Below are 17,950 nucleotides of genomic sequence, written 5' to 3' on the forward strand. Positions count from 1 at the left end.
GAGTACATATAATCTCTATTTTACACTGAGTTTTTGATAAATTTATATTGCGACGAAACACCAATAGAATGCCAAGGGTTCTTCTTCATTAGAAACTTCGTGCATATATTAATTTTAATTTACTATTTACAAGACACAATCATAATTCTCATGCACACAGTACACGCATGATATAATCTTACACGGAATTCCTTAAGTACTAGTCAACAACGATACTATACTCTTAGGGAGTGACATGCTAACATAGGACAGTAAATAAACAATTACAAAGGTGTTGTGAATTTGTCTTCGACCTGTCGAGGGTAAAAAATGTTCGGTAGAAGGAGATCGGGTAATTATTGTGATTACCATTTGTTGGATATCAAAAGCGATCTAACAATAAGTTAATGGTGATCAAACTCTCCTGGTACATAAGCACTCTTCCAAATATCAGCCAAGCAGACGGAGCTGTGAAATCGGTAGAACATCGTCAGCGGTATGGTCATATGCTTGAGGATAGTCCAAAGAGTAAGTCCGTAAAAATCGTATCTGTCGTCCTGCTTGCTCGTCGACTTGATTTCGAATGTCTCGATGATCCAGAGAGCAACGTTGCAGATGATCAAGAACGTGATCAACTCTCGACCGGGCCTCTTGCTGCGCAGCTTCTTCGCGTTCGAGCAACGTCTGAGACCGTCGATGATCAGGGGGGTTTGAATCATGATCTGAATCATCTGGAGAAAGCAGAATCGAGTTATGAAATTTGCGATAATTATCGTATCAGAAGCGTCAAACTCACCCCTATTATAAGTGTGCATATTTTCAACCAGTCCTGTTTCTGCACCGCCGGTACGATGCTGAACAAGGCGTACAAGAAAAACGCCGGCACAGCTATGAACAGCAGGATATCGTCCAGCAGGGACACGGGGTGATGATTCACGTCCAGTTGCTTTATCTGATGGTAGGCAAGGAGGGCCGTGACGGTCATTATCGAGAGCAAAACCAGCTCCGTCACACTGTTAATCGTCTTCCCGACTTGTATGTACTGCCTGCAACGTACCAGGAATGTTTACTCGTGCTGGAGTCCACGTTCACCGCTCGATTAACTCGAATGAAAATGCACGGATCCGTAAATCCGTGATATACTCACGAGTCGCTGAATGCTACGAAAAATAGTATTATCGATACTATAGAAAATACGAGCACCAACAATCCCGCGAATAGGCCTCTGTTGGCATGGTGGCAATCCGCGTGCACGATTATGTTGCTCCCGGCCGAGGGTCCGGCCAAAGGAGGACAAGGTACACCATCGGCGGAACTTCCACCGCCTCGTTTACAGTTCCCAATGTTGTCCCAAATTACGTATAATACACCGACTAGAAATCAATGACGATGGTATCATGATCTGTTGACTTGCAAGAAAAGTATCTCAAGTGTAAATGCATCAAAAAACCGGTAGACTTTTATTTTTCTACGCGGTAATGGAGCCGTTTAAACGGTAAAAACCGCCCCCAGAACTTAGCCCCAAAAATCAATTTTCTTAGTACGCTCTGACAAAACCAATTCGACATTATTTTATTATACATAGTTTTTTTTCTCAGGGGTGGCATAGCTTATTTTTTCGTTTTTACCTCTTAAACGGCCGAATTGGCACGTTAAAAATACGCGCCTGGTGTTTTCTGACGTATTAAACCATGTCACAAAATACAGAAAAACCGCAAGGCATATCCCGGGTATTTTTCTTGTCAGAGTCCTCGAGGTGCAAGGAATCTACATTGAAAAATGCGTCCGTTATGACGAATGATGCGGCTTACCGATGAGAATACTGTACTCTATGGTGAAGGGGTATAGGTACGGAGAAAACCATTCGTAGATTGTGTTAAGCCCCGTCTGGTGACATTCGTTGGTGAAATAGCTTCCGTTCAAGAATTTTATCAAATCCTTCGCTCCCCTCTGCTGGTAGGAGGTTAACGGCAGGGCGACGGAAGCCTCGCCGTCCTCAGTTATGAGGGCTGTTACTTCGGATGTGTCTTCCTCGGTTTCCTGATAAAAAGGTGTTCGATACAGAGGATTAGGTCGGCAGTATTACCATTCGCAATTATTATTCTCCGGTCAGAATAACGCGGAGGATAAAGCAAGTCGAATGCTTACCGCGTCAGCAGCGTTCGCGTGTCTCGACAACGAATCGGTGCTCTCCCTGAATATTGCCCATATCCAAAAGCATAGGCTAGTCGCTATCGTGTGCATAATCAATATCCTTGCAAGCTCCTTGCAGTGGTTGATAATCACCTGAAATATCACATAAGCGTTGAGGAAAATTCTCTACGGATTTTTCAGCTCCCTTGATTATTACGAGGAGTCTCGATTTTTTTACAATGGGATAAAATGCAGGTAACTAAAATAAAATATCAAACGAGAGTTCAGAGAATGTAAAGTAAATAAAAACGATACAAAAACAAGAAAAAAAAACACTCAGGAAACATCGCACAGAATTTCTTGAGTAATTTGTCGAAACAATTTAAAGGATTTTAGTTAAAATTTGAACGCAGGACACAGAATAATCGATAACTTCGGAATATTTCAAATCGTTTTAGCGACTTTGAACGAGGGAAAGAGGAAATTTAGAAAAAGATATATTCTGCACACTTTGGCACACAAATCTACGAAAATTGGTGAGAGAGAATTTAACTCCGAAGGATACAAGGTGAAATTGTTTCTGAGGTTAATATTATTATAAGCAATCGTTGTCGTATATACACCGAGGGGATAAATGCACGAATTACAATGAAAGAATTGGGGATGAAAATTCGCTTGCGCATATTTGCGTTTAATTCGCATTGGTGTACGTGAGCTCAAAACACGATGTGCTATGCTGAGTAATCTATTTATATATAGATAATTGAGCTTGGTTCGATGTGTGCAGCGACTGGAATAGTGCGAAATCAGTTGCATTTAGCAAAATTACAGCCGGTACTACGGGCTTATATATTTTCATGAATATTATATTTCGAGGCAATCACACTCACGGTGAAATAATAATATACTAACCGGTGAGTAAAACGAGTCGTATATGGGGTATTCCAAAAACGACCAGTTTCAATCCACGTTATTTATAATTTTATCAGATTTTTATTAGATAATACTAACATCTCTAAAACATTTAATTAGTGTTCGTTAAGTTTTTTTTTTTTTTTTATGGGACCAATTTTTAGTTACAAATAATCGAACCTTGTTAATGTTGAACCTTGTTTAAAATTCTCAACAAATTCTGAAACATCTGTTTTTCTGATTCAATTATTTTACGATTGATTTCATGATGGAACGAATTTTCCGAGGATTTTTAAAAAGATGCAACATTAGGAGGATTTGGATATTCATACTCAAAAGTGATTGAATACAACGAATAGAATAATAATGAAGTTCTAGAGCTCCTACCGATCACCTAAAAAAATTTAAATTGATTGATTTTCTATGGAATATCCGATATGCAGGCCAATAGAAAGACATTTTTCGAATTGCGACTTGTAAGCTTATCCTAAAGCGTCGAAATTGCAGGCTATCATTGGGAAACTGTTAATAAACTTTTCAAACATCAACAATATACTTACGTTTGAATATTTATAGATGAAGAACAATAGGAAGAACGAATAAGTAGGGTATAAGATGTCGAAAGTAAGGGCAACGGCACTGAAGCACGCGTAGAATTCTTCGGACGTGAGAAACAAGATCTGGAATTCCAATTAGAGCGGGTTTCATCGTGGAATCAATGTAATTTCGAAAAGAAAAGAAAATAAACGAGAACAACTTAAGAATTTGCAGCTCCTCCGTACCTCGTAAAAAAGTATTAATCCACTATGTATTAAATGACCAAAACAGAAAATTGTTGCACCAACTCGCAAGTAAATACTACCAGCATGTCTCCCTAATGCAAAGCAAAATGCATGATTCGGTGCTGGGATGTTGTTCATATTCAGATCCACCGAGTTGACGTCATCTGAAATTAGATGATCTTCAATTTCCTTTTATTTTTCCTACCCTGTTGCCACATTTTAATCCAAATTATTTCCGGATTTTGAATATCGAGGAAACAGTGGTTGATGTATTGTTGTTTAATAAGTGTAATGAATTATTAATCAATTCATCATAGAATATTAAACCATGATTAGGGCTTAGAATCAACAGTACGTCATTGTGCGTACGTGAATAATTATTTATTTTTGCCAATTTTGAAATCTATTATTTCTACTGATCAAACACGAAATGAAAAACGAGTATAAGTCTGTAGAAAATGTAACAACAGTTGGCGTCAAATTATTCAGTAGTCGAAATGCAGCTGCTTATAAATAATATTATCAATCACACTAGGAGAAGAAAAGCTAATAATTTATAATTGGTTTAAAACTATTCACGGATGAAAATCTGCTTTTATCAATCCTGAATATTGACAATGATTGACCAGGGGTACGATTATCGATTGAGGCGTATCTAAAGATCTTACGATTAGTATACACGAGATACTATAGATTGAAGATGCAATTTGAGTAAAGAAAATTTATAATCATTACCAGCTGTAAAAATATAAATCAAATTTCAATAAATTATAGAACGTGATTTAATCGAGTGGCAATCAGTGACAGAGAATATTTATACTCGGTCCTTGTTTATAATTGATCGCACGTCATCCCATCGCATTAACACAATCTTACCTTCTTTATCGTAATTTGTCGTGGCTTTGAAATATTTTTTTCCTTTACTGACGTAGAACCGTATGTCAAAGAACAGATAAATCAGGTACACGAATCCGACGAGGACCAAGTACAGATTAAATGCCTGAAAGAAAAATACGACGTGAAAACAGGTCGGAAACTAATACGATGGATGAGAGTTCACATATGTTTTGGCAAACTTTTGATGTGTGTGAAAAAACGAAGTTCAATAATTAGTTTATCGAACAATTTGTAACGGCGGAAAAACCTGAATTGGAACATAGTTAATTGCCGGCAAAATGTATCAAGCTATTGGTACGTAATTATTGGAAATCCATTAACGAGCGAATAATTGCAGGAAATACGATATTCCGAGATACAAAAAAGTCCAGAGTAAAACGTGTAATAATTCTATATTCATAATTTGTTAATAAAGGGTGAACTTATCGCGTTGGATAGAGTCGTATGTGCGTGTAACTCACCGAAGCCAGCCAAGAATTTTCGTTCAAAAGGTCTGCGATGTAAATAACCAAGGCCAATGGGATCAATATAACTGCGTAAATACAGGACAGTACCACCGAGACAGTAGTTCTGTGGTAAGATAATAAAGAGTAAAATTAATGAAAATTCAGCACGATTTTCACGGTAGAAAATGTGCACCTCAAGTTTGTAATCATCATTCAAGCTTACGGCTGTATTACGAGTTTACCCGAGAGTGTGTCTATAGCGTGCAGATCAGTCACCGCAAAGAGTACCGTTTAAACGTGAAATGAGAAAAATGAGAGAAATAAAAATTGAATAGATGTTTTGCAATTATTAGCAAACAAGATATAAAATATTACAAAATATCAGTCGATACTGCAACGCTGTACCGTGTATAAAATCCCACCGCGGTCTCTGGTTTCGACAGCCGCGAAAGTTTGAAGTATCGTTAGTTCCCAACCCGTAAATACGCGTTATTTATTATCTTCGAGGTTTCCTCATTTCCTTTATTATTATCATTATCCTTCAGGATGCAGAACTGTTGCTTGTTCGATCGCACTTTTCAATACGCGACAATATAAGCGTCGGGAACATGTACAAAAGAGAATAAAAAATAAACAAATGCATGTACGTACATCTATGTATTACTGACATAAATTCTATCAAGAAATGCGGCAACTGATTTTCCTCTAAAATATGTACCTTGGGTGTAATTCTTGAAATTTGATTTCACATCAGGCATAATAATGATAATCTGATGTGTTTCTGAAAAGTTAAAAACGTTGCTGCAGCGACGATAATTATAGTCGTCATTTTATCGCGAGTTCGAAAATCGCTGCGGGGTAATCGAATGCCGTAATCAGCCGTTTCACTAACACCGTTTCATTTGCTTGTATGCTAATTTACGCACAAATGAATATGTATCTCCGGGCAATGATCGATCTTTGCGCGTAATTGTCACTTTGCCAAAGGTGAGTTTCATCTTAATCTTGATATTACTCAGGATGTTATTTACTACATCATACGCAGATAAGATATGCAACACGTGTATCGTTATTTCACCTGAACTTTTGTGCTTTTTCATCGCACGAAGATGGCGGTGGATGATGTCCGGGTGTGCTAACAGCTTCGCTATGCAAACTTGCCGAGCTGTTAAAGTCTCTGCTGAGTCCGGGCGACTTCAAGGAGTGGATTTCGGTCCCACGACCTTTACTTCCGATCCCATAACTGACAACGCTTGGGGCTGAAAACAAGGTTTTCCTTTTGCCGCGGTGGAAGAAACTTTTGTTTGTTTTTATTACGGAGGTTGATGGGCCAAAATTACATACTTTTTATTAACTTTATTAGAGTTTGATCGTGCATTGAGTAGTTATGTACGAAGATCACTTCGTGAATAGAAAATACTGGAATTACAGACCAGAGCTTAGATATCGATTCTTCATTTAAAATATCGTTAAAGTGGTGAATAGTGTAATAGATTTGTTCCTTTTCTCTCTACGATGACTCATTTTATTCAAAAGACTATTTCCTACAAATTCAGGAAAACACTTTTTTATCATGTTGGAACCGTCAGACATTTCATTTTACACTATTGCAATGATACCTATTACGATCAGAAGATGACAAAATTGAATTCGCTATTAAAAACAATAGAAATTTGTTCCGACTATTAATAAGAGGTATCGATTTTCGGCCATTCGACCTGTTAAGAACAAGGTGAGCTTTATACAGTAACAAGAAAACCCTGCAAGCGGCATCGTTGTGGAGGTTGCAATTCCAGCGAAGAGGACTACATGAATATAACGTAAAAGAAACTATACCGAGATGTAACGATCTGATACGAAATGGGCCAAAGTCCGGAAGATTCAAGGCTTGGAACTTACGTCGTGTGTAATATTCGTTGGGAATGTCTGTGACCGATGAGAAATTCGGACTTCCGGATTCTTGTGTCATGTCCCTCAGGGCACCCGGAGGCAGCACCAGCTGCAGTACCATGCTGCCATTACTGCTTCCCTGTGTAAACGGTCATTTTCTATTGTATACTTTTTATTTGTGATTGCGGAAGATATCCGGAGATGATTTGAGGCGAAAATTAATTTTTTTTTTTACAATCCTCGACATTTTCATGCATTGAGAGATATTCCAAATACGATCCGACATGGAAGACGGTCGTAAACGATGAAATCAATTTTTCTTGTTTCAAAATCAGTTTTTGCAAGCGATAGAATATCTTTGAAATCAAGTAAAAGCAGACTCCTTTTTATTCGCTGATTCAAATCATTCGTTAAATAATTTACGTTTTTTACAACTTGGTATACGATCGAATTTATCTTATTGTATACGGTTTAGAGCTATCGGAGTGTGGTTGGATGAAAATTTATATAATACATCGTAACTACTTCTCACGCGATAGGGAAATTACTTTTTATATGCATAGGCGTGCTTTTTTTAGTATGTATAATTAGCTTGTAACAATTATTACGTGGGGAGAAAGCGCGCGGATAGTTTAAACATCAAAACTTGGTTTAAAGACTGACTTATCGTAGAAGGATATACCTGCCAAGTTTTTACAAGTTAAAAACAATCCGTTAACCGAGAGCATTCAACCGGATAAATCCCCATTCTCTCATTTTTATCGAAAAACTACCGAGTAAGCCGACGAAAATTGTGCGTGGTTTTTACGTTAAGCGAATCACCGGCTCCGAAACCCAGTTTCGTTCCAATCGATTCTGGGACATTATGAAAAAAGACAGAAGAAAATTAGATCATGTTCTAATTTCATTTTTAACATTCTATTGCAGACGAAAATTCAGCCGGAGTTTCGACAACGTCAACGCTTAATTACAAATAATGAATCGTCGATTCAGGTTATGGAAACTTGGAATTTTCAAGCCACATCAGTTTTACCCCACTGTCCGATATTCGTTCGTTACTTGCGTGATTGACCACCTCTGATTTGTGCTCACCGTAATATTCGACTGCAATAAAAGTTTAGTAAGGTTCCAAGATTGCGCAAAGAATCCCTAGAATCAGTCCTGGACATAGCCTGATTTTGAAACCAAATAAAAAGCCCGAAACGACAAGTCAGAATAATAACTCGATGTTTTGACATGCCTAGTGAACCTTTTTCTGCCACTATTACCGACAACGCAACTCCCTATAATTACAATAAATTTCTTGTTCGAAAAAAGATTCAAATGTGCAAACCGCCTGAATGGCAAAAGAGAAAACCGAACGAAGGTCGTAATTCATCAGTTTCTTGTGCTCGGTTAGTAACATTCGAAAGTAGTTCACATCATGCACTCATCCTCTGGTCAAGGAGTTCGAAAACTAAAAATTTTCAAACACAATCGATCGCTCTAGGTGTAAAAATACGTCTAGCTTGTGCATTTGCGGAAAGAAACGAGCTGCAAAGGACAATTATCCGCAAGTGTAAATTGCGTAACGGGTTGTGCTGCCAGTTTGTGCATATAATTGTCCGTGTATTTTTAGTAGAATATTTCCGAGGAGTAGAAAGTCCCCCAGGATGCGCTCCACTTCGCTGCGAGGCGTTGAAGCGCGAAATGTAACAAGAGGCACGCTTCAGGGCAACGGGCAGCGGGTGTCCGATACCGAAAGTAGATGACTGCACCGCCAACGAAACCCACGTAAATATAACTATCGATACCCGGCTCGATTCTGCTTCGTCGCGCGGATTTTAATTACTTCAATTTTCGCGACACGACGCGCGGAGCTCGCTTCAAAGACGAAATTGACGATTCGTGGATAATTAACGGGCAGGCAGGCATCGTGTCGGGGATTAGGTACCCTCTCCACTCAACCAGTCATACACGAGCTAATGAAAACAGGCTTGCATTTTGGGGACGACTAGAACAAAAAAAAAAAAAAAAACAACCTGCGAGGACAGGATCTACTCGTCTATAAAATCGTTCTCCTCGTCTGATCGTTTCACCGCGCATGATTATTCATTATTCCCGGTATCCTCGAACCGGAAACTGGAACAGCAGTTTCCTCGCCATTAACTTACGCGATTTCAATAAACTTGTCTGAAAAAAAAAATAAATAAAAATATTCAATCAATTTTTCCTCACCAGCGAATGAAATCGGTGACACTGATGTGTCGATAAATCGACGCTTTCTCTGAACTTTGTTAAGGATTGTTTAAACTATTTGTAAATCTAGTAAACTTACAACGCGTCATCACCGAGGCCAGCATCCTTCCGCAACTTTGAGCCAACTTTCCTTGGGCAAGTAAATGCCGATCGCGTTATGCAAAGATTAAACGACACTTTCAACACTTCCTTACATACAAACTGATTACATCAATGTTCTTTTTTCGCATCTAAAACTTCGAGATATGTTTTGTTGGTAAGCGTAGTTTTGTGTGAGACTACACTTCGTTCACTGGAGGTTCAAGAATACCAACTGTTAATAATTGTCCGATAATTTGGCGATACTTGGATCGTTTCCAGGAATGGACCATTGCAGATCAAAGACCAAACTGCACGGACCGAAGTGTTCGACTAGAACTAAGATAGTCTCATGTTTGCGGCTTTCGCTGCCCTGACTTTCGCTTCGAGTAGAACATTGGTGATTCTCAATTACCGATAGAAACGAAACACAAGCAGCAATGTCGCTTTGTTGGAATTAGCGTAATTGTGAGTACGCTTGTAGTCGTCTTTTACTTGACTGCTTATTTCTTTCACAAGGTGTTCGCTGTTTTCTGTGTCAAAATATTCCGTGAAACACGTAACCCTGAACCCTGCATAAAATCAATTCGTTCGAATTAAGTGGATCGATTTTTCACACCTCTTCTCGCGCTGAGAAAAAATGTATACTTAAAGATAAGGAGCGGGAGAAAAAGAGACCAGCAAAGAGAGAGAGGGGTGGGAGGGGAGGGGGGGGGGTGAGAGAGGTAGGAAGATTTCTTGACAGCAAATTCTAGTTTCAAAGCAATTCAACTTTCCTTACATACATTTTTCTTTAACTCAAAAGCTAACGAGAATATCGACTCGTGAAACTTCATTTGCCGACATAAGTAGGTTCGGCCTCGTCGCCTTTACTTTGGAAAACAAGTGACGCTGTAATTCCACTTCCGTTTTTTTTTCTTTCCCTTCATTTTCTCCTCGTCCCTGTATTATGTTCGCTTTAAATAGTACCTAAACCTAGTCAAGATTTTTGAACGATAGAAAGAGGCGGAGTCCGTGATCAGACTTTGGGTTAACGATCACGAGAATGAACGTTCAGCTGATCGTTATCGATTGATAGTAATAGCAATAATAATAATTATAGGTATAATTATCCCGATGAGCGGAAATGCGAAGAAATCAAAATATACGATGTTTATCGGTACGACGCGGGTTCATCTGTACGCGATAAAGTCGCACATACCGCGAACCTGTTATCTAACCAGCGATCGCTCTTAATCTAATTTACAGATTGAATCAAGGCAACTGTATAAATCGGTTTTTAATCCTATCTTAATTCTGCCGCCTCGATGTTCGCCGCATGCGTCACTTATATTTATTAATGTCTCCTGCGGGACGGAAACAATGCATTTGTCAACTTTGAGTAATCGAGGAAATTACGGATTCGCTCACGTGAACGAAGATTCAAGCCGTCTGGAATTTGTCTTTTTCGTTCATCAATCACGGTTGATTATACGATGACATGTAGTTGTTCAAAAAGAATAACGAACTAACAAAACTTCCGTCATCGCAATTTTTCAATTCCGTTCGAAATTTTCAAGCGAGAAAAATAACGTCGACGAATTATTTTCACGATCTTAAACTAATTCACCGCAATTTACCGCTTAACGTTCTATCTATTCTAAAAGTCATGCAGTCTTGTAGTTAAATCACGAATTCGCACATCATTTATAAATGACTTTGACTTACGTTGGGTTGGGAACTGATTCTATCCAAGGTGATACTTCTGTGACTGGCATTATCAAGATGTAGACTAGCCGGTCTTTTTGGAGTCCTGTAGCCCGACTGACCAGAGTCCAATCTGCGTCTGTTGAGTCTTGGATCGGAGCCGCCGTTGCTACGAAGACTCTGTACAGAATTTCAAAATCGCACGAAGTTGCTTATTTTTGGAATAATTTCAGTCCAATTGCAGGACAATTTTAGCCCACCTGGCTGTTCACCCTCGGAATTGTCGGACCGAATGTATCATCCTCTTCGGAATGAAAAGCCGGATTGTATTTCCCAGCGTCTCTCGTCGGGTCCTGATCGACATTAGGAGAATTCAACCTTCCGTCGTCGCTATTTTTGTACACATTTTCCGGCAATGCGTACTGGGAAGCGGTTCTGGAATGAAAATATGTTTTTGAAAAATACACGCCCTGTTTTGCATACCTCGTTGATTCCTTTATCATTTGATCAACGGAACAACAACAGACAAAATTCACTGGCCTCGTAACACGTTCTGACATTTCGCAAATTGCTCGGTAGCGAAATTGCTCGTGTCGGTTTTCTTGGATTTCGAAAGAAAGGTGTCACCTCACGATAAAGAAAATACATTTTACCTATATTTCACGTCAAGACGTTTACGACGATTTTTCTTTTTTTGTTTCTATATGACAAAAAGAGTGAATTCTTAAATTCCGTTGCTTTCCTTGCGGTGAATCGCATCGAATCTCAACTTCAAGACGCAATGTGTACTGACCTCAGATACGGTTGCTTGAAAACAGGTTCGGGAGAATTCCGTTTCGGTGTTTCATCGGGGTCTCGTTGCGGTTCCATCGACAAGTTGTCCATTTCGGTGTTAACCAAATTGGCTTCTGAGCTGCGGTCGCCGAAGTTCTCAACCGATGTATCGTCACTCGGAGTAGCGCAAAATCTGCACAATCCAACAAAGGGATCGATGAATCGTAGAAGAGGAACGCGAGTTGCAGTCTGTATAAAAACGTCAAGGCCCCGCAAATTTCGACGAGGGATAAATGATGTTACAGAATGTCACACGCGGATACGTGTATACGTTATTTTTTTTTTCGGGAGGTATTCTTTTTTAATTTTTGCACAAAGTAATTGCCGCGCGACGAGACAAAGCACGTCGTCGCAATTAGAATGGTTCGTCAGAGAGTCATTTACGTCTTGAGAATTTCCACTTGCCTTCCGGCCACGAATCCCTCGTAATCGGGTTCCGGTTCCGAGGGTCGATACACACCCCGATTGATCATCGGGTTATATTCTTAACGAAGAAACGAAAATTGGCCTGCTCGCGATTACGACTGAGGCAAATTAATTCGGACCTTCGAGTTTTCGCGCAATATCGAGCCGCATGCCCGAACTGGTCTTGGTGAAAATTGCGTAGACGAAAAACTCGGGAATCCTTTGCAACAGTGAGGAGAGCCAGACGAGCGGAAGCCGTGAGTCAGTTAATCAGATCCGAGTCGAAATGAACTTAGAAACGACGACAAACGGCTGTCTTGACGGGATCTTTTACCAACTTGTGAATTAGCCAAACCGATGAGCCCAATTTTGCCAACGCCAATTCTCGCTACCGCAAATCTCATTAAACCTTATCGCGAAGTTATTAATCCGGTAAATCGCACGGATTATAATTGCCTCGAAACGTGACGCGATAACAATTTGTTTTAGGGAATATTTCTGCGTGTATCACATGCAGTTACAACCATCGAAATCTCATTCATAAATTTCCAACTATGTGTGGATGTTTCTCACCAAAGTCCAAAATTTCAATTAGGATTTTAACAAAATTTTCTGTACCAAGCTGATTATTTTTTATCGCAGAAATTCGAAGTTTTACTAAATCAGGTCTATTTATGGTCTTCCATATTTTTATTTATAACATATAGAAAAATAAGTTTGAAATAAATTATAAAGTGAGGGAATAACTTCTTTCGTCTTGCCGTTTTTTTTTTCGCTAGACATCGGTTGATAATTAACAAACAAGCTACATAAGCTGATGAAAAATAACAGAAATGTCTAAACGACAATTTTATACAAAGTTATGAAGATGTAGTATTGCTTTTTTGCACAAACTCATTTCAGTGTTGGAAAGAAACCGTCATATTGACACATCAGAAGCGTTGCCAGGTTATAAAAACTTAAGATTCCGTTCACAAATCTCATTCAATGCGATCATGAATGGAATATTCGTAACGCGGTGTGGGAATGATTTTATTTTTCGGGACATGTATTTCAATTGATTATCCGTTTTCTGTATTTGCCGTAGTGCAATAAAAGTCAATAACTCGCATTTAAATAAAAACGTTACATCGATAATAAATGCATGTGACTCAGAGCTAATGACTAGGGACTCGAATTTCGAAATTCGATGAGAAATACCCGTCTTTAGTTACACGCACCCGTTCACCGTTCTGTCGCTCAAAAGATACAATAATTCGCAGTGCTCACTTCCAGCAGAATAGATCGCTCCTTGGCAGGTTGATTAAAGAAAACCACCGAGCACTTCACTTGACGCGCGAATTTCGTGTCCCGGAGGGTCGTCTGCGTCAAGATTGGCAAAAGTTTGCGCGTACTCTGCAGACAGTGCCAAAATGATTTAAACCTCTGGACGATTGTAAATTAGACAGATCAATCAGCGGACGATTCAAGATTCGCAAAGAGATATGATCTACAATCATCGTTCCGAGAGTTCAGAATATGATTTATCGCTATAAGCTTTTTCCAATTTTCTCACTTGCAAGATCGGTTTCTTATCTCCGCTAAATATTAATTTGCGATCAGAATTTCCGGGTATTTGTTTCACGGATTAACTCGAGGTGAGCCAGCCCTCGCATTAACACTGATCGAAAACCACACGAAATGATTTTTCACTCCCGACTATAATCTCCGTATTCTGTACGGATCGACATTTTTTTCCGTTCAATGTATTTCTTGGATCGAAATTTTGATGGATAAAATCAGAAATAATTCGAGCCGAGCTTCAAGAATTTAACCACACTTTCCATCTTACCGCAACGTTTGTTACAAGATTCACAGTATCTGATCCAATCATCGAGAGCCCAACGTCAGAATTATTGTAGTATTTTATGGCGCACTGAGAAAAAATTCAACCATTACATAATGCCTAAAAAATTCTAATGTAATGGGTATAGGTAATAAAGTTCTAAACACTGTTCGAATTACAAGAAAATGTGATACAAGCAGCTATTTTCTGCAATTAATTAAGCTGCTTTTTGAGTTTCATACATTTTTTTCACTTAAATAACGTCTTACTATCAATTTATTCTAGTGCCAATATCAAATCATCGCAATAATTACAAGAAAATATGGTACGACTTGACCATAGTAAAAAAGAAATATAACGCAAACTAGATATTCTGGTTACAGTTACAAAATGTACTCTCGTTTTGTGGCCAAAACTATATTTTTCGGTCATAGTAAGATATGAAAATAGTCAAGGACTGTAGTCCAACCGTAACTACAAATTTCTTTTGGCGTAGCTACATTGCTTGCAGTTTTTCGTCTGGAAGAAATCTCTGACGAATCCTACGAAAATATGAAATCCTAAAGCATTCTACCAAGCTAGCACCTCTCTATTTCTCAAATATTTTGTTCAAGCTTCATTGTTTGAAAGTTAAAAAATGATGACAGGGAAATGCGAATGCTTGCAGCGACCGGCCAAAGTTGGTTTGTGTTTACGGGAAAAGGAGAACACAGTGATCGGTTAAAGTTTGAAGTTCGAAAGGTGACAACCGCGCCCATTTTTACAGGGGCGACCGGCCCCCTCGATAAATCGGATGTAGCAATGTTCACGCGGGCTGCACTTTAACGCACGTCGTATGTGCTTTGGAGCCACGGTCAATTCAGTCGGCTAGTTTCATCGACACACCTCGCCAGTCACGACACAGGCATTCAAAATTCAGATGGGAAGTGTTTCCTGTTCGCCATTCATTCCATTCACCCATTGTCCTCGCAGTTCCTACATATATACGTTTCGACTCTTATTGTGTTAGTTTTACCTCTCTTTTCTGTTTAGCTTATTTCTCTCTCTCTCTCTCTCTCTCTCTCTCTCTCTCTCTCTCTCTCTCTCACTCTCTTCCTTTTTACCAACGTTATTTTCCTCATGTCGCTCCTCGCGAAATGTCTCCGAGTTCTCATAATTTTATTTCGAAGTTAAAGAATCCAACCGACATTGTTTACTCATCGTCGGATAAGACGGAATCACCAACTCACCTTTCCAATGCTATAGAATCTTGGCTACCGTTTCTTCACCTCAGGCTCGTCCAAATCTTGATAACCTACGTCCAAGACATCAGGATGAAGACACACTGCAATTTTTGACAAGGTTAATTAATTAGCCCTGCGCGATAAGGCGCTGCGGGCTGCAAAATGCTAACGACGCGTTGTTGAATAAGACCTAATTAGTCTCCGGAACAATGTGAATAACGCGATAACGACGTTTATACGGAAAAATAAACTGTCCATATCAAATTTTGCACTAGAATTTACAGCTGTTTGAAAATGAAAACCATGGAGAAATTGAAATTAGGATTACCAGATCAAGTTTTCCACTTTTCAGCCATCGTGTACAGGAGATGAACCTTTTTATGCGATTCAGGGTTTCTTCTGAATTTCGAACTGGATACACCGAATGAAAAATCCATCAACAATTTTCTTCAAGTTCCGTTATGAGGCCAAGATACCACGTGTTGGGTAACTGAAACGATAAATCAAGGGGTTAAGGTTCTGCATAACATATTTTTCTTTCGATTCGAGAAGAAAGAAACTGTTGTGTGACTTTTAAGTGCCGAATTCGTACTCTGCTTTTAAAAACGCTGATTCGTTTGAAATGCTTGAAAGCACAAAGTGTCTTCACTCACTCCCAGTTTCACTTAGAAACAGCGGTTGATACTAATCGGGATCTGTGTAAGCCGCGAAAGGATTAGCGAGGATGTTCGGTGCACCGTTCGGCTAGTTATATTAGATATGCGTGAAAGAAACTTTAAGTCTACAGGTGAGGAATAAGGTGTGTAGGTGCAAGTAGACGCGAGGGCGAAAGTCTCCAAGGCAGACGCATTAGCATAAATTTACTTCCCCGAGTCCCGGCCGAGAGTTTTCCCCGCGTGTCTTTTGTTTTCCATTTTGTGCGTTTGTGCATTTTTCTCCCGTGCCTTTATTTTCTTCTCCTCATTTTTCGCCTCGGCTGCACAGTATCCTTCTATCATCCCTGCAGCCCGAAGTTTCCTTCCATCGTCTTTTACCTTGCAGCTCGCCTCGCCTCGGAGCGGGAAAAATCTTAACGAATTTCCAACGCCCCTCGTCTGCGGGGCAAGACTGTTCCCTCTTGGCTATCCGCGAAAAAACAACGAACGACGATATTCACCCTGCGATAAGAAAGACCGGGAGAACGGATGAAGGGAATATGAGTCTAGGATTCGACACTTTAGCGCTGGATCTTCGTACTTAGGACTCGGAAGCTCGTGCTGAACAATCTTCACCAAACGCTCTCGATTGAACTGTTGGAAAACGATATTGTATCGCAAGATTTTATGGCTTTTGATGCAGGTCGTTACGTCTTCATCTTCAACCCATTTTAAACACGCACTGATTTTCATCGAAAAACAGACCTTGAAAATATTTTTTTGAAACTTATCAAAATTGTGTCAAAATAGCGCTTGTATTGTTCATTGTAAACACTTGAATGTCGCTGTAATAATATATCTACAGAGGAGGAGTTACAGGTACTTTTATTTTTAGGGGTTGGAGGTTCGATGCAGAGATTGATCTTAAATTTTTAGGAGTAAGAGGGTCGCAGTAGAATTCTTAGGTTTAGTTTTCTTCAAAGTAGGTTTGTATATGAACCTTGGTAGGATCGAGTTTGGAGGCTGAATTTAGACTCGTATTGACACCGATTTTCAGTTTCCTTCTTTCTCTCATTTTTTCGAAGAAGAGACTACGTCGTTCGCAGAAAAGCATGCAAGCATAACAAGATGAGTGAAAAGCAGGCTCGCTTCACGTTGCTTCTGTGACTCTCATCGACCGCAACTTAACTTTCTTTTCCTCGTGGTTTTGCCTTTTACCTTCTTTTTTAGGAATCTTTCAAGAACTGGGTATTGAATTCTAATGAATGATCGGCCCAACAAGCAGACGGATAATATTCATCGCGGGTTTCTCAAAGCCCGCCGCGGGAACAAGGTACGAAATTGCCGCTTCGGTTGGATTCATCAATCCGGCGCAATCGGAAACGCGTCGTAAGTCAGTCCTGTTCACCCATCCTCGGTGAAATCCTCATGGCCGATAGCCAAGAACGTCGTTTGGAAGAATAAATCTCACCAAGAGATTATTGTCCAGCACTGAGCGGTTGTTACACATCGACCATACGCGCCGCTTCCGGTCCCACCCGGAAAGCCGCACCCGTCACGTTTCGCTCCGTGGGCACTGCGGCGATGAGGCCCCGGAGGACAGAGTACCCGGGGACTCGGTGTGTCGAACATCGTTCGAAATCACTTCCATCGGCGACCCCCGCGGGATTCCGGAGTTCCTGGACTTTCGGTTTGCATTTGCACTTTGACCGGGTGACGCGAAGTTTGAGAAGCCCGACCAGCGGAGAGGAAATAAAAGAGAAGGTGAGTGAGCATACCTGTAAGATAATCGATCCACGACACCGCAGCAGGATCGAATTCCGCATCCCGGGTAACGAGTTTCATCCCGATTTACGAGCTTTTGGAATTTCTTCTCGGTGCGAATTTTATACCCCGGTGTATAAGACAATTCGTAAATACAATTCGTCGGACTCGTCTCCGTTGATGACATCACGTTCGGACGAACTCTCTTAAAGCCTCTATGCAA

General features: G+C 39.9%; 1 protein-coding gene across 3 annotated transcripts; it reads right to left on the reverse strand.

Annotated features, from left to right (window-relative positions):
* Positions 1-96: 96 nt before the first annotated feature.
* LOC124307245 (proton channel OtopLc-like) lies at positions 97-13,630 on the reverse strand. 3 transcript variants are annotated; one of them, XM_046768763.1, is made up of 15 exons: positions 13,550-13,630; positions 11,835-12,008; positions 11,302-11,476; positions 11,063-11,221; positions 7,049-7,178; positions 6,228-6,408; positions 5,165-5,273; positions 4,683-4,806; positions 3,807-3,970; positions 3,585-3,704; positions 2,128-2,265; positions 1,791-2,019; positions 1,127-1,352; positions 776-1,025; positions 97-710 (listed from the first exon to the last, which is right to left on the reverse strand). In XM_046768763.1, the coding sequence occupies exons 2-15, from the start codon at positions 11,924-11,926 to the stop codon at positions 384-386; spliced, it is 2,424 nt and encodes an 807-aa protein (XP_046624719.1). In that variant the 5' UTR covers positions 11,927-12,008; positions 13,550-13,630; the 3' UTR covers positions 97-383. The 3 variants fall into 3 exon arrangements, with proteins under 3 accessions (XP_046624719.1, XP_046624718.1, XP_046624717.1); XM_046768762.1 differs by having other exon boundaries at positions 13,501-13,630; XM_046768761.1 differs by lacking the exon at positions 13,550-13,630 and adding an exon at positions 12,281-12,593.
* Positions 13,631-17,950: the final 4,320 nt, after the last annotated feature.

Source organism: Neodiprion virginianus, chromosome 6 (genome assembly GCF_021901495.1).
Source record: "Neodiprion virginianus isolate iyNeoVirg1 chromosome 6, iyNeoVirg1.1, whole genome shotgun sequence".
NCBI lineage: Eukaryota > Metazoa > Arthropoda > Insecta > Hymenoptera > Diprionidae > Neodiprion > Neodiprion virginianus.